At 35.8% G+C, this 15653-nt stretch overlaps 1 protein-coding gene across 4 annotated transcripts in view; it reads left to right on the top strand.

Moving 5' to 3' along the window:
• The window catches only part of LOC145984221 (ubiquitin-like modifier-activating enzyme 1), a 141254-nt gene that overhangs the window by 54295 nt on the left and 71306 nt on the right, over window positions 1-15653 (top strand). Inside the window, exon 1 of one of the 4 annotated variants that reach the window (XM_083117782.1) lies at window positions 4275-4512. The exons of 2 other annotated variants lie outside the window; for them this stretch is intronic. Coding sequence is in view for 1 of the 2 variants with exons in the window: in XM_083117780.1 (XP_082973906.1) it covers window positions 4905-5018 (114 nt within the window). In the remaining variant the exon portion in view is untranslated. Of the gene's footprint in view, window positions 1-4274; window positions 4513-4589; window positions 5019-15653 lie in introns of those variants that run through there. One more of the 4 variants, XM_083117780.1, reaches the window with a different exon arrangement.

Here is a 15653-nt window from a genome sequence, read left to right as displayed (position 1 = left end):
AGTTGTCTTTTAGTAACACCAACATAGGAAAAGATGAGTTCAGTTCATTATTCGCCCAGAATTTATAATTGCCATATAGATGCATAACTATTTTCCATAAAATCCCTATGCTGTAAGGACCACGGTAGAATGGGTAATTTCAGGAAATTGCCTATAGCGATTCTGTGGAGCCCCCAGCCTCTTATCAACGGCTATCTGGGGAAGGGGGATGGGGTCCACTTTCACCATGGTGTTGACCACTCAGTAGGGTCGCCATCTATACCCTCATATACATGCATACATTAAAAAAAAATGTCAGTTTTCCCCACCTTATTTTAGCCGACCTCTGTGGCGGAGTTGTTGGCATAGTGCCCTAAGACGCCAGGGCTCACGAGTTCGAATCCCGGCCTGCACATTGGTGTTCTTTGTGAGCGTCCCTTCATCAGTTTCATCACATCACTAATCCTCATCTTCACGATTAGCCAAAAACAGCAGAAAAGCGAAGTAAAATAAACCCAGTCAATCAATTCTTCTTTTACACCTATTTTTCTTCTATATCTTTCGAGTCGTGTTAAGTTTTATGGCTTCGTTATATATTTGAAGTCATATTTCGGAAAATTGTCATAGATTTTTCAAGCTTTTGGTTTGGCTTTTTAACGGATATGAAGTAGAATTTATAGAATCGCGGTCGAGAATATTTCGGGCTTGAGCCCGACCCCTCTCCTTAAATACGCCACTGCTCGAATTGTATGCCGCAGCGTAATGAAGTGCCGAGTCCAAATCTCGAAGTTATATCTGCAATTGCAGCAAGTCATTGTAATTTCCGTTGTCGAGATTAGCATTTAAGGCGTGAAAGTGAAAATGTGATTGAGAGATAAGGACAAAGTTTGAAAACAGAGCGGTGACGTCAGGAAATGTTTTCACAAATCCGAATGCCAAATGGTTTTAATCATTACATCAGGGACGGCGACAGAAATTTTCGACCGGGTGGGCAGAAGCTGTATATTCATAAATTAGGGTGGGCAGTATAAATGTAAGACCTTATATGAGTTTTACATGCACTCATCCCCCCCCTCCAACATATACAGGGTGTTCTAAAACAACTTCAACAACGTTTGGATGCTGGTAGATATAAAAAAACCAAGGAACCTTTCCTCATACACATAACCTCGAAAGTGCTTAGTTTCTGATCTATGAGCGCTGAAAATCTAACCTTTATGTATATGCAACCCAACTCACCAAACGATCGATCTGACGTAACTTCCAGGGAGCAAGGTTGCCACTTGAATTCAAAACAACAACTTGGGAGTCTTATCTGGCAAAATACAAAAGAATAATTACACACTTGCGATGTTGTAAGCAGAGGTGTGCGCAGACTAATTTATTTTGGGGTGCCTTAAGGGAAGTTTCAGTTACCTATCTGGGCAAGGCTAGCCTAATAGTCGTAACTTCATGTTCCTTTTCACAGAAACTATTAGATATCTGAACATAAAATTTTAACATTATAGAATGAACATTTTTTATCACTTTAGCTCAGGTTTTACTATCACTGTGTCGATATTTTAAATAATGAAAGTAAACAATTGAAAATGATAAATACAAAGCTATATCTGTACAGGTACTATCAGCTGAGTCACTCTCACGAAATACATCTGTAGGTTCAGTTTCACCATGTTTTATAATGCTGTTTTATTGCTGTGCCTGGTCACTCGATAGAATGCCATGTATATATAATTATTTTAAACCGTAGAATTCAGATGCAAGAAAAATCTGAAAATTGATGCGCTTGTCATTGAAAGAGAGCATTCATGAAAGTCTTTGAACATGAAAGTCTTATTGGAAATGTTGGAAGGTTGCATTAACAAACATGTCGGTCCTCGGGAAAAAAAAGTACCGGCCGATATGTGAAGGGGCTCTGCGACTTATAAAGGAAAAAAATAATTTCTTTACTACGTGTTTACTGATTACTATAGTAAAGGAATATCACATTGTTTTGTGGAGAGGGAGAGAGCGAGCTGATCATCTCAAATGAAACGAAATTCCTTACTTTTTCACCACTGATATAATTTTCATTATTTTAATGGTAGTTCAACATATTTCTTTATTTTCTGAGAAGACGTTTGAGGTAGCCAGGTATCTTTGGCAACCCCGTGTGCACACCTATGGCTGTAAGAAGTATTTAGAGCATTTACAAACTTGCCAAGAAAAAGAATTTCCAACAAATGCGTACTCAAATTAAAGACTCTTCATTCTAAAATGTCCCCATCGTGTTTCGAGTGTCGCGCAGTACCAATAATCGTGAATCGCGAGTTTCACGTGCAACATGTTGATGAAATCGACGAACTGAGGAATGCAATCATAGTGTGTTTGCCACCTTGTTTCACACGCAGACTGTTATTTATTTACTTCTAAATGGCTAATCGAGTCCCTCAAATAATACAAGGGTGAACCCCTTACTGAAAAGGATGAACAGTAAAAGCTCTTGCAATAAAATAAAAAACATCATTTAAACATTAATTAATTCGCACATTAAAACTAATACACAATAACTGAACTCAATCCAACCTGGATAAAGGTGTCACTACATCACGTGTGCATTCCGAGCGCCCAATACAGCTCAGAGTTTGACATAAATATGGATAATGTCTTATTAGCAAAATTTAAAAAAAAGTAAGAACCCGGGTATAAATCAAATTCTTAGTTCATTCCGCATAATATTTACTTAGGCTAATGAAGGGCATTTTGGCAAAATATCACCGAAAAGTAATAAATAAATAAATAACATTGTATGTATCATGTTATGAAGTACAAAGTTCTAAAATCTCGTCCCTATTCTATGTTAGTTAATCACAAGAAAAATCACATGATTACATAACTGATAGGGAAAATGTATCTGTAAGAAGATTTTTTGCCACCCTGATGACATAGTGGTAGAGTCGTCGCCTTGTGATCAAGGGGTCCCAGGTTCAATAACCGGTGGAGGCACATAGTGGTTCGGACCCCACTTTAAACTGTAGGTCCAGTCCCGATTAGCCTATCTGTGCATAAAGTTGACTTAAAACAACAACTCATGTAAGAAGGTTTCTAAACACGGTTGCTAACTCATTATCAAGTCAATAATTCTGCAGCTATTTTTCAAACCTGCAGAGCTGTTTTATCAAAATTTATTTTTGTGATTGCTTATTATTAGTAGAACGAATATTTTTTTTTTTTTTAAATTTTGGATACCATATCAAAATTAGAAGATGACAGGTATATAAAATCGTGATGATGAAAGGGACATATCAAATTACCTCTCCTTAATATTTCAATATAGACCTAACTAAACAACTTTGTGTGTTGCTGGAGGAAACAACGCGAAGAAGAGGCTTAATCATACCCAGGCTGGAAGCCTGGAGTTGACATCAAGCAACTCCACTCCACCCCTTCTGCACTCATTTTCAGTTATAACTTTTTGGCCAAGTTATGGCAGACAGTTAATTAATTATATTTCTATTTTTGCCACATTTCAACTATCTATTTCTTTTCATTATGTGGCACATTTTCAAAACAATTTGATGCATCGTACCTGTGAAGGCCAGGAGCTGCAGCCCTCAGGCCAATAATCCTGTTCTAATCTTGATCATATTCTGCACAATTTGCGCCTCTCATACATAAATCCTCCTAAGCCTACTAGCTGCTTAAGCATACAAGTGGGCATTGGATCACAGTTTTTGTTTCAAACGCTTTGGAAATTCCTTTCGCTTTCCAATGATAAAGTTAAGGAAGTTGAAAGAAGAGCTTAAATTAATTCCATTCAACTTATTATTTACGCTGACTTTCATAAACCTATTCACTAAATCAGTGTTTCGGCAAAGAACAACAAATCTTTTTATTTAATAAAGATATGTGAACTTGTCTGTAATATAGATAATATCCACAAGTAAAATATACATGGAGTGAACACCATAATAAACTTATTTATTGAACCATTCGCATTTTCTCAAGGGTATATATTTATTAAATTTGATTGGGTGGGCAATCGGGTGGGCACAGCAATTTTTGGGTGGGCAATTGCCCACCCGTGCCCACCCCTGTCGCCGTCCCTGCATTACATTGTATGTTGCAATACGTAAACGACTTTATTCTAGAACTATATATTTATCGCTATCGCATGGCACGGAATTTAAATATAATCAAAAACCGATAAAAATCTTGAGATAAGTATTTCAGTCTTACATACACATATGTTGATAAATTAGAATTGCCTCCCTCCCCTATCGCTACGTGTGTAAGCGTTGACTCGTCTCCTGTTGACGTAGAAGTGACGTCATGATTCCGTGTGTCGTCGTAAGGTACGGGAAAATGCTGTCTGTTGTGAACTAAATATGTACCAAAAATTGTGAGAGAAGTTTATATTTTTCAACACCAGTAAAGGCGTAAATTGATACGTGCAGTACTGTTAATTCTGAATCTTAGATTGAACCTGTGAACGTCTTCAACAGTTCTGCAGTAGATTTTCTTTCAATACATAAACCAACTAAACCCATCAAGGTAAGAATACAGGCGCCGTGTGCCTGTGCGTGTGTATGCATGTGACTGTGTATTAATGTGTCATATTGATCAGGTGTCAACCAGGTGAAAGATTCTATGAATGGAAACATGAGACTAGAGGAAAATCCACTCTACACGTATTAATCGTGCAGTTTTAGTAGAAAAATAAGTGACACAAATCGGAAGTTTGCGAATGACAATAAAAATGGTCACTTGAATCGTGACATTCCATAGTGACAAATAGTCGGCAGTGCCGATGGTATAATTTAAGAATGTCAGAAAAGTGCCATTATTGATTTTCCGAAAGGAATACGCTTTGTTTTGGTTTTTTAACGCCAAGTAACCGTGCAAATTTGTCAACAAAAATATGAGGAAGTCTTCATGTCCATGAAATGGGTACCACTTGTAGTGCCGAAGAAGTAGAGGATGATTTTCAAACCTTAACCTCATCATACAATAGTGATATAATTAGAAATAGGGCAACATTTCTATCCGTTGATTTCGAGGTAATGGTGCCGTTTTTTTTATAAAGCATGATTCCATCTGCATATTTCTATGTCGATAAACAAAGTATAAATGTGTGCATATTCACCATATCCATAAATTGACATTACGTATTTTATTTTAGCAATTACATCTAACGTAGATTGTAGATGTTTTATTGTGTAGCACATTGCTTATCTGCATCACACACAGACACACTTAATATTATGTGCGTTGTTTGTGTTTTGCCATAGTCGTCATTATGTACAAGGGTGTTCACCACAAATGTACACATACACATCACTATTTTACAGTGCAAATTCTTTCATGTGAGTAATTGTACCAATGCTGGTAAGGTCGCCCACTGAGATGTGTGGATTTAGTAGTGTCCAAGTTCCTTCTTGATCTTTTCTTTTAAAGAAATGGAAAAATATTTCCAGCACTTGAAGCAATGAAAAGCTCAAGAACTGAAGTCAAGTGCCAACACAGATTGACATGGTGTTTGTCAGAATCACTACTTGCATGAAGCAAGACGATATGGGAGGAAAGTTAACATGGTAAAACACAATCATTGCGAATGGTTTTGAATGTTTAATGATTTTTAAAAGTTTCGTTGGAGAAAGACGATGTATTGCAGAATCTTAGAAATGATTGTTACAGTAAATTTGAACCTTGGTGAAAGTAATTTGCACTGTTTGTGGTAGTTTCGATTGCTTAATATTTTTTTTTCGAAGTGTCATGTATTGCAGAATTGTAAAAGGCTCAAGTTCCAAGTGTTTAATTCCGATTCCATCATGGTATACAGAAAAAAATTTTATGATTCCATTTGTATTTATGTCTGTTAACACATACTTTGGGGTTTTAGCAATTACTTACGCCATGTTTGCTTGAGAATATTTTTTCACTTCCGTTTAATCCTATATGATTATTCTCTTGCAACCAGCCATTTCGTTTACTGTTGTCTTGGTTACAGACTGCTGCTACCATTTAGGTCACATGTGTAGTATGAAGGGGCTTCATAGTTAGGTAAGTCAAGTTTAAAACTCTTAGTATTCAAATAATGTCTCTAAATGCTTTCGTGGTTAAGTTAGCAGGCCAGGTTTAGGGCTCTTAGCATTACAATAGTTTTCATAAATGCTTTCAACACCTTTTCATTTTGGCCATAGTCTGTGGAGCACATTGTTGATGGGAAGTGTGGATATTTGCATAACGTACCGTTTACATATTCTTTTCATTGATAAATTAGACTTTCGGAACTGCAAACAGTGCTAATTACTTTCAGAAGCTTCAAATTTACTTTCACAATCATTTACAGTATTCTACGATACTTTCTCTTTCTTCTATGTATGAAAAATGCTTTGTCTATGAAAAGCACAGAAGCTTACATTAAGTACTTTTTACAAATATTTTTTGCCGATAAATTGCACTTTTTGGAATTCCAAACAGTGGTATTTACTTTCACTGAGGTTCAAATTTACTGTAACAATCATTTCTACAATTCTTCAATTATACGTCTTTCTCCTATGAAATTTTGAGAAAAATTATTAAACATTTGGAACTGTTACCTTGTGAAAATGATTGACACAGTAAATTTGAACCTTGGTGAAAATAATTACTACTGTTGGAATTCTGAAAAGTGCAATTTATCAGGGAAAAAGAGACTTAAAAAGCACTTAATATAAGTTTCCATGCTTCTCATCAACAAGACATGTTTCATACAGAGAAGAAAGAGAAAGTATCGCAGAATAGTGGAAATGATGTGAAAGTAAATTTGAAGCTTTTGGAAAGTAATTACCACCATTTCCAGTTCAGAAAAGTCCAATTTATCCACAAAGAGAAGATTTAAAAGATACCATACGCAAATACCCTCGCTTCCCATCGACAAGTCATTCCACAGACTACTGCTGACATGAGACTGAAAAGGGTGTCATGCTTGAGACCAGCACCAACACGATGAGATGTTGAAAGCATTTAGGGAAACTATTGTAATGCTAACAGCCCTAAAAATGGCAAGCCTAACCTAACCACGAAAGCATTTAGGTATTATTTGAATACTAAGAGCCCTAAACCTAACTTGCCTACTATAACTACAAAATACCTTCACACCACATTTATGTGACCTAGATGGCATCAGCAGCCTGAACCAGGACGACAGTAAAATGATGGCTGGTTACAAGAAAAGAATCATATAGGAGCTTACGGAAGTGAAAAACAATTCTCAAGCAAGCACACATTAATTAATCACAAAATCTCTGAAGTATGTGTTAATAGCTATAAGTAGAAATTGACGCATGTAAAAAAAAAAAGTGTGTATACCATAGTGAAATCTGAATTAAACAGTCTAAACTTGGCCCCTGTTTGGAGTTTTTTAGAAAATTCAGTATCATCGAAAATAATATGTAAAAAGTAGTTTGCGCAAGCATTCGGTCTTTCCATCGATAAGGCATCTTTTGTTCATAGAAGAAAGAGAAAGTTCCGCACAATAGTAGACATGATTGTGAAAGCAAATTTAAGGCATTCTGAAAGTAATTTCCACTGTTTGCAGTTCCGAAAAGTCCTATTTATTGGCGAAAATAACATGTGAAAGGTACTTACGCAAATATCCCCACTTCCCATCGACAAGATTTCTGCCGACACGAGGCTCAAAGGGGTTTTGTGATTGAAAGCAGTTTGGGAAATTATTGTAAAGCTAAGAGCCCTAAAACTGGCCTGCCTAACTTAACAACAAAAGCATTTAGAGATGTTATTTGAATACTATGAACTCTAAATCTGAATTGTCTAACCTAACTATGAAACCCCTTTGCTCCACAGACATGTGACCTATATGGTAGCAGGGTCATTCCATGCGAAATGAACCAATTTTAAAATAATTGGTTGCATGGCCATTTCAGAAAATTTTCATTTTTAGATTGGCACTTCAGTAGTTCCATCTTGATATTTTCTATTAGTGAAATGGAAAAACATTTCCAGCACTTGCGTTTTATGAGCTCAACTGCTTCCACATCCAATTTTTTGGGTACACAATTTCTGCACCTTTACTGCTTACCACAATTTTAAAATGTACAGATTCGAGTTCTGCATATTTGATATATTACTTTACACTAATTTCCAAACTTTAAAATGTTTTCTTCATCCTCCTGTACACTTTGCAAAAATCATTCAGCACAAAAAAATCAGACCAGTAATTGGCTTATTATTACCAGCACGAGGAACGTTTTTATGGCAGTGGTCCTCTGTTGCTGTGTTTACCTATGAATGAACTTGTAGGGCAAGGAGCAACAACATTACTATCCCTCCTCCCTGAAGCAGCCAGCAGGAAAACAGGAGTTTGTCAAAATAACTGGTCTGTGCTGTGATTGCACACTGGTTGGTATGCCATCCCAATCCTATATCTGGTATCAGGTGTAATCATATAATCCCATCTAATTTGCTGTACTTTTTGACTCTCTTTGCTCACACATTTAGTTGGTTACAAACTGCAACACCAAGCTATCTACTTTGTTTATTTGGTGAAACAAAGTGTGTTTGGTGTTTGCACTACATTCTGGAGTGGAGTGGTGTACAATGCAGTGTATGGGCACGTGGTGCATGCTAATCAAATGAACAATTAAAGTAGCAGACAGGCATTTGTTGAATCTTCTGAACTTGAACTCGGCTGTTCTTGCGCACAATGTCGACTTGCTTGAACACACTGCACCAGCCTGACACTGGGATACACCTGCACTACACCTAGTGTCAAAATGTGTAGTGAAATAGACAGAGCCTATGTTTCTGACCATTGCATTAGACCTTGGGTACATTGCACATTGGTTTGGATGAAATTTTTGAACTGTAGGTACTGTCCTGATTAACCTGTTTGAGCATACAGTGGACTTTAAAACAAACTTTTACCTGCAATATTAAGGTATATATTGTTGGAAGATTATTAAAACCATGCTAGTGCATATGAATATCTACGTATCTTAATTTGATATTTTAATTTCAGAATTTGTGTAGTGACTATACTAGTGATGTTCCAACGGCTATTATGCACAATCGATCCTTGTGTTTTACAGTTTTGCCACAAAAAAAAAATATATATATATATACACACACTCGTCGTACCCATTTCGAGTTTCGATTTGGCACTGTGCATTTTTCAATTAGAAGTTCCTGCTCTGTGAAATAATATAAACTTTCTTACATTACTTACCATAGGAGCTTTCCTTTATCGTATTTTCATGTTGTAAAAACACAGTATTGTCAGATCGAACTTTGGTTTTTAACGTGGATATGTATGCTAATTTCCATTAAGATTCAACTTTCTTTATTTAGTTTTTTCATCCGTATTTATGATTTTCATTTTATTTTTGGGTATTGAAGTTTGTATTTTTAATAGCTGTAAATTATTTTCGTTAATTTAAATTGTGTTTCTTCAATTTGTTTTGGAAATATATGTTTTTTGGTCATTTTATTGTTCAAGGTTGTCCTAGCATTGTGCTATAAGGGAGACCCTGACTTCACTTGTCTCCCTTATCACACAAAGTAAGGACAACCTTGTGTTGTGACGTCACTCGAGGAATGCCTATGTTGTTAGGTTAGGTTTGTAGGTTTGGTTCTCTTATCATAAATACACTATATATGTATTATTTATGTGAAGATAATTAAACCCAACAAGCCTAAAATAAGAAATTAGGCATCTAGCCTTACATCTGCATGTAAATTAGGCTCATTATGTTTCATTTATAATGAAGGTTCCACAAACTTAATACTAGGTTTTCTTCCACTTCCAATTATTTCCTCACCCTAAATCCTACATTTCTGGAATCCTTGATTCGTACTCTTTCCAACGATGTATGATACATGTTTCTATTAGGAAGAGTCGATTCGACATCCTTACCATGTTCCAACTACAGAAAACAAAATTATTGTATCTACAAAGAATTTCATTGCAATCTTTTGTGATATTGTAAGTTCCAGTTGTTTAATTCCAAACTAATCATGGGACGCAAACATTTTTTTTACATGGTTCAGTTTCTATTTATGTCTGCTAACACATTCATCAGTGTCTTAGTGATTACTTATTGCATGTTATCTTGAGAATGATTTTTTTTTTCTTTTTCATTTTTCTTATTCCTACGTGATTTTCTGCAAGCAGCCATTTGTTCACTGTTGTCTTGGCTATGGACTGCTGCTGTCATCTACTTCACATGTGGGGGGTGAGGTCTGAAGAGCTATTGCATCTGTAAATGCATTGGTAGGCTAGGTTTAGGGCTCTTAGCACTAATAAAACATCCTGAAATGCTTTTGTTGTAAGGTGGGTTAGGTTTAGGGCTCTCAGCATTAAAATTACGTTCATAAGTGTTTTCAACAACTGATCACATAATATCAATCGTAAACCACAAAATTGTGCTCAATGCACAGTGTGGATACTCACATAAGCTCATTTTCAAACCATAATGTCTGGTTGATAATACTTTAGTGGAGCTTTTAACTGTGCCAATTAGTTTCTCCAAGCTTCAAACTTACTTCCATAATTGTTTCCAGTATTTTAATGCTCCTATAACAGAGCGGCTCCTCACAAGGAATTAATTATGCATGAATTCTTGGCTCCGGGAATTATGCGTGAATTCTACTTGAATTTTTTTCCGTAGACGTGAAAAATTACAACTTTTATTAATCCAAATCCTATTCAAATTACACATGTATTTATAAATGTCCTGAGGCAAATTTTTCAAAGTTGAGCTTTCATTTTTATCTAGAATGGCAACGAAAGCTGTGTGAAACATAAAACGATTCTCTCAATCAGTTTACTTTGTTACTGTTCTTTCCAGCACAATCTCTAGTCTGATTATGTGAAATTTTAAACAGTGGCGCAACAACATTGGGGGCATTGCCCATCCCAACCTTGGACAGAAATGCATTGTAGGGGGCAAGGGGGGGGGGGGGGGGCAAACATTGATGGCCAATTGAACCTGCAGGGGCAATTACAGCCCACAACTTCACATTTTATGCAAATAGAAATACTTTCGTAAAATTTTCTTGCTCTCTTTGCTCGCAACTCCTCCTTTTCTTAGTCTTATCAAGTTCATAATCATAGCTAGGGGGCGGCGGGAGTCTGTCCTGGGCACCGAACGATCTAAATGAAAAAAAAGTTGTAAAATTGATTGATTGATTTGTGGTTTTAAGTCCACTTTATGCACAGAAAGGCTAATCGTGACTGGACCTACAGTTAAAAGTGGGGTCCAAACAACTTTGCCATGTGCCTCCACCAGGTATTGAACCTGGGAACCCTTGATCAAAAGGCAAAGATGTTACCACTACACCTTGGGGAGGCACAAAGTTGTAAAAAAGAGAATGCATTTGCGGCCCATGCAATTATTTGCGGGCTATTACATCAATATTGATTTCAGCCTGCAAAAAATTGAATCCAAACTTTTCATTGTATTGTAAATTACCAGACAGAGAAATAAGACTTGTTTTAAATGCATGAACAATTGTTTTGAGGAAAGGGAGCGTGCACATTTGAGAGAAAATTCATGTAACTTTTGCTGTTGGTTTATTGTGAGATGGATGAATTGGTTGTGTAATGTATTTAAATAATATGTATTAAAGAAACTTTGAATACGTACAGTAATTTAGTGTCCATGTTGCTCCATGTTGCATATATGTGAAACACATCGTGCATGAAAGTTATACATGTTAATGTAAAAAAATATATATATATATTTGGAATGCATTTATCAAGCATTTTCTGTCTCAAAAATAGTTTGTGTGCTTGTTTTCCATTATTAATGTGAAACTGAACGTGTTGAAAAAATAATTCAAATTGTTTGTTCGAACACAATTGCTTTAGCATCAACTTCTCCCACTTTTGCATAATTTATGAAGATAATTATGTATTTGATACTACTACTACTAGTAATAATAATATTGGTCCCGGGCTTGAATCCCAGCTTGGGCATGGATGTTTGTGACTGTCCATTCATCAATTTCATCATATCACTCATCCCCATCTTCGCAAATTAACCAAAAATGTCACAAGAAGCGAAGTATAACAAAGCGAGTCTATAATAATAATAATATAACATTATTATTAACAATATTATTATTATTAGTATGTTTATCCAGGTACTTGCCTCCCCCCAGACAAAAATTCGTGGTTGTGCCTCTGATTGTAAACAGAAACTCGGCACTTTAAATTAAATATTTTAATTATATTACATGTACCGTTTAATTGAATTATAATTTTTGGATGTTGGAATCGCATAGACCCTTGATATTATTAAGATATTTGTGTGTGGATGTTGGGAAGTAGTAATACGTAAGGTTGAAATAGAGGAAATATCTGCTTGAATTTTTGTAAAGTTCGCCTTGAAAACCGGGAATTATACTTGAATATGATCATGGTCCTAGAGTAGCCACCCTGTATAAGACTTGTGAAAATTCATTAAACCTTCAAAAGCGCTGCCATACTTACCTTCCAATGTAGTCTATAGTGACTTATTTCACAGTTGTGAACACTTTGCTTAATACTGCATATACGGTTGACATTGTTTCTGGTAGCAATTTTACATTTTAGTTAGGAATGTTAGGGTTACTGCTGTTAGAATTTCCACGTGTTGTTTGGCTTTGTGTCCATTCAACAATATTTTGTTTTAAAAATGCTGAAACTTCTCTGGGAGATGAAGAATTGGACAAACGCTGGTCACACTGATACTGATGCTCTTAGAAATATCCTTTTCTCCCCTGCAATTGCATATCGTGAAGTGCATGTTTTCAAGGTATACATGTGTATCTCTTGATGATGGTTTTTCTTTTAGATGCAATTGGTTTTTATTCATTACGAATGTTAGGTTTGTGGCTGATTGTTTGTTTTTGTTAGGTTAGGAGTGTTGGGCTTAATACTGTTAGAATTTCTGCATTTTTTTATTTATGTGTGCACACAACTATTTCATTTTATGAATATATGAAGAATTGGATGATCCCTGGTTATTCTATAGGGCTAAATATCTTGGTTAAGTGCCAAAGAGGCAAATGGCAACCTCTGCTTGAGCATGAACACAATTCTATTCCTTAAAGTGGAAGAAGAAAGAATGAAAATAGCCATGGATAATTGATTATACTGTACCGTTAATCAGAAATATATATATTGTGAACATAAAGTGATGTTTACATTATGATGAACTCCCCACCAAAAACTGGTGAATTCATTTTAAATGCATGGCCATGAAAATAGGCAGCTGGCCAGAATTGTGCTGGTGCCACATATGGGAAAGCAAAGTGAGAGCAGGACAAAAGTGTCTGGTTCCTGCACACTGTGTAAAAATGTCAACCAGGCTACATTGCCTAGTTCGAGCGTAAGACCGACCTCTCTCCAGGATAGTTTTGTGTCCCATTCAATACAGAGCTGGTGATGGTGTGAATTGAAAGTTCGTTACAGGCCCCCAAAATGGAGTCCCATATCTACACTTCAGACTGCTCTTAAATCTCCAAACACATGTGGTTATGCTCCGATGTGGCACGTGAACTTCTGCCGCCCTACTAATTTCATGTCCCATGTGTTTAGTTCAACATTCATGAAGTCTTTCTAACCCTGCTCATAGATTAGTTTCTGTGGTTGCAAATTGATCAGGCATCTTGTAATATACTCACATTGCATGAGTGTACAAATATGAAAGCAGTGATGACGCATGGTAAATAGACATCTAAATATTACATTTCCAAGTTGGACCACAGCTTGTTTTCATATCTAAAATTCTGGCCATGTTCCCACAACTATGCACACACCACTTAAGGCTCGGCTGGACCTTTGGCATTCGAATGGGCGAATTTTTTCAAATTTTCCACTTCATTCGAAAAACCTCATGGATATTTCAAAATATGAAAAATTACATACGCTCTGAATTACTTCTGGAGCATTGATGTGAATTTTCATGTAGTTTTCTTTCACTGTTGCCTAGATATTATCAATAGTTTAATAGACTTACGTAATCGCGAAAGTATTGATATCTAGACAAGAGTGAAAGAAAACTACACAAAAATTCACGTCAATGCTCTAGAAGCAATTCTAAGCATATGTAATTTTTCATATTTTGAAATATCGAAGAGGTTTTTCGAATGGAGAGGAAAATTTGAAAAAAATGCCCATTTGCATGCCAAAGGTCCAGCCGAGCCTTAAATTCCCAGTCACTACTTTCACACACTTTGTTTTACAAAATGCAATCATGAAACACTCCAAACTGAACAATTCCACCCATTTTAAATAAGTAATGCAGGTTGTGTATAAATATTTTGGCACACTACCATTTGCACATGTACTTGTTTGTTAACACCTGAAGCAGAAGTGAACCATAGTTTGGATCAAAACTGACAAACAATTTTAAAAAATTTAACCACGTTTTTGCTTTGAAACAATTTTTTTATGGACTAGTGATGTAATTTTTTTAAAAAATGTTTCAATATATATTTTATTTATAGCTTTTCTATCATAAACAGCAAGACATAAAATCCACCTTCTTGCATTAATGTTTTAAAAAGCACTCAATGTAGATAGTTTCTTAACTCAAAGGAAATTTGTTTCCTTTAGTGTAGAACACACTGATGTGCCTTTTTTGCTACCAGCCAGGTGGTCAAATCTATTGCCACCATGAACCCAAAATTAACTACAGATTTATTAGAGTGAATTACCTCTCTCCACGTAACAGCCAAACGAATATCTTTATGTACAGTGTGTCTCAAAAGTTTTAGAACAACGACATTTTAAACTAGGCAACCCAAATTACGTAAGGCACTGGTGGGTTGCATGTAGAGTTAGGCTCAATTTCAGGGTTGCCATATGCACAATATATATTTATGAAATAAGCGAAAGGAATAAAACCAAGTAGTATCATATAAAACTAAAAAAAATATCAGTATTACATTTATCGCAAATAATAAATATTTTCTGAAAGAAAGAAAATCGATTTTCTAGTATTTCATCACGGATGAGTCTACACATAGGAAAGAGGGGAGAGGAAATTTATATAATTCTCAATGGGTTGCAGCCAGTCAAGGTTCTGTCATAAACATTCCACATATGGATATTCATTGTGATATTCTACAACCTCAACTCAACCTGTACCATATATAAATGATGTATGCAACATAAATGAAATTTTGAGAGATAAGTTAAAAGAAGAAAAATGCTGAACATTTGATGAAGACCTACAAATGTCTATGTAGTAAATTGAGAGTATGCTAGGGTATTGAGGGTTATCTTCTGGGGAAGGCATTCAAAAGCCAACACCTCATCCACGTAATATACCTTGGAACTGGATGCTTGTAGGCTAACAAGGCTCTGGCATCTGAACCTACAGCCAATATAATCTTTTGTGAGGCTGTATGTTGTCCTGTGCCTTGTTCAGATCAGTTTCCTCTATCTGTCTTTGTCTCTGTGTGTGTGTGTGTGTTTAAGATGGGGACAAAGAGGGAAGGATATAAACAGTCACCATTTTAACAAATACGTATATCATCCATAAATAAATGAAAGTTGGTTTATAAATTACTTCATTTATTTATTTTGTTGGTTGACACTATCAAAGGGAGTTGCAAGAGAATAGTAATAAGAGTGGAACCTCAATTATATGTTTTACTGAAGCATGTAACTAAAGAGCTTAATATGTGAAAACCTAAAAGTC

This window comes from Lepisma saccharinum, chromosome 2 (genome assembly GCF_977018435.1).
Source record: "Lepisma saccharinum chromosome 2, izLepSacc3.1, whole genome shotgun sequence".
NCBI classification, from domain to species: Eukaryota; Metazoa; Arthropoda; class Insecta; order Zygentoma; family Lepismatidae; genus Lepisma; species Lepisma saccharinum.
Note: the sequence above shows the minus strand (reverse complement) of the source record. Positions and strands in the feature narration are given on the sequence as shown.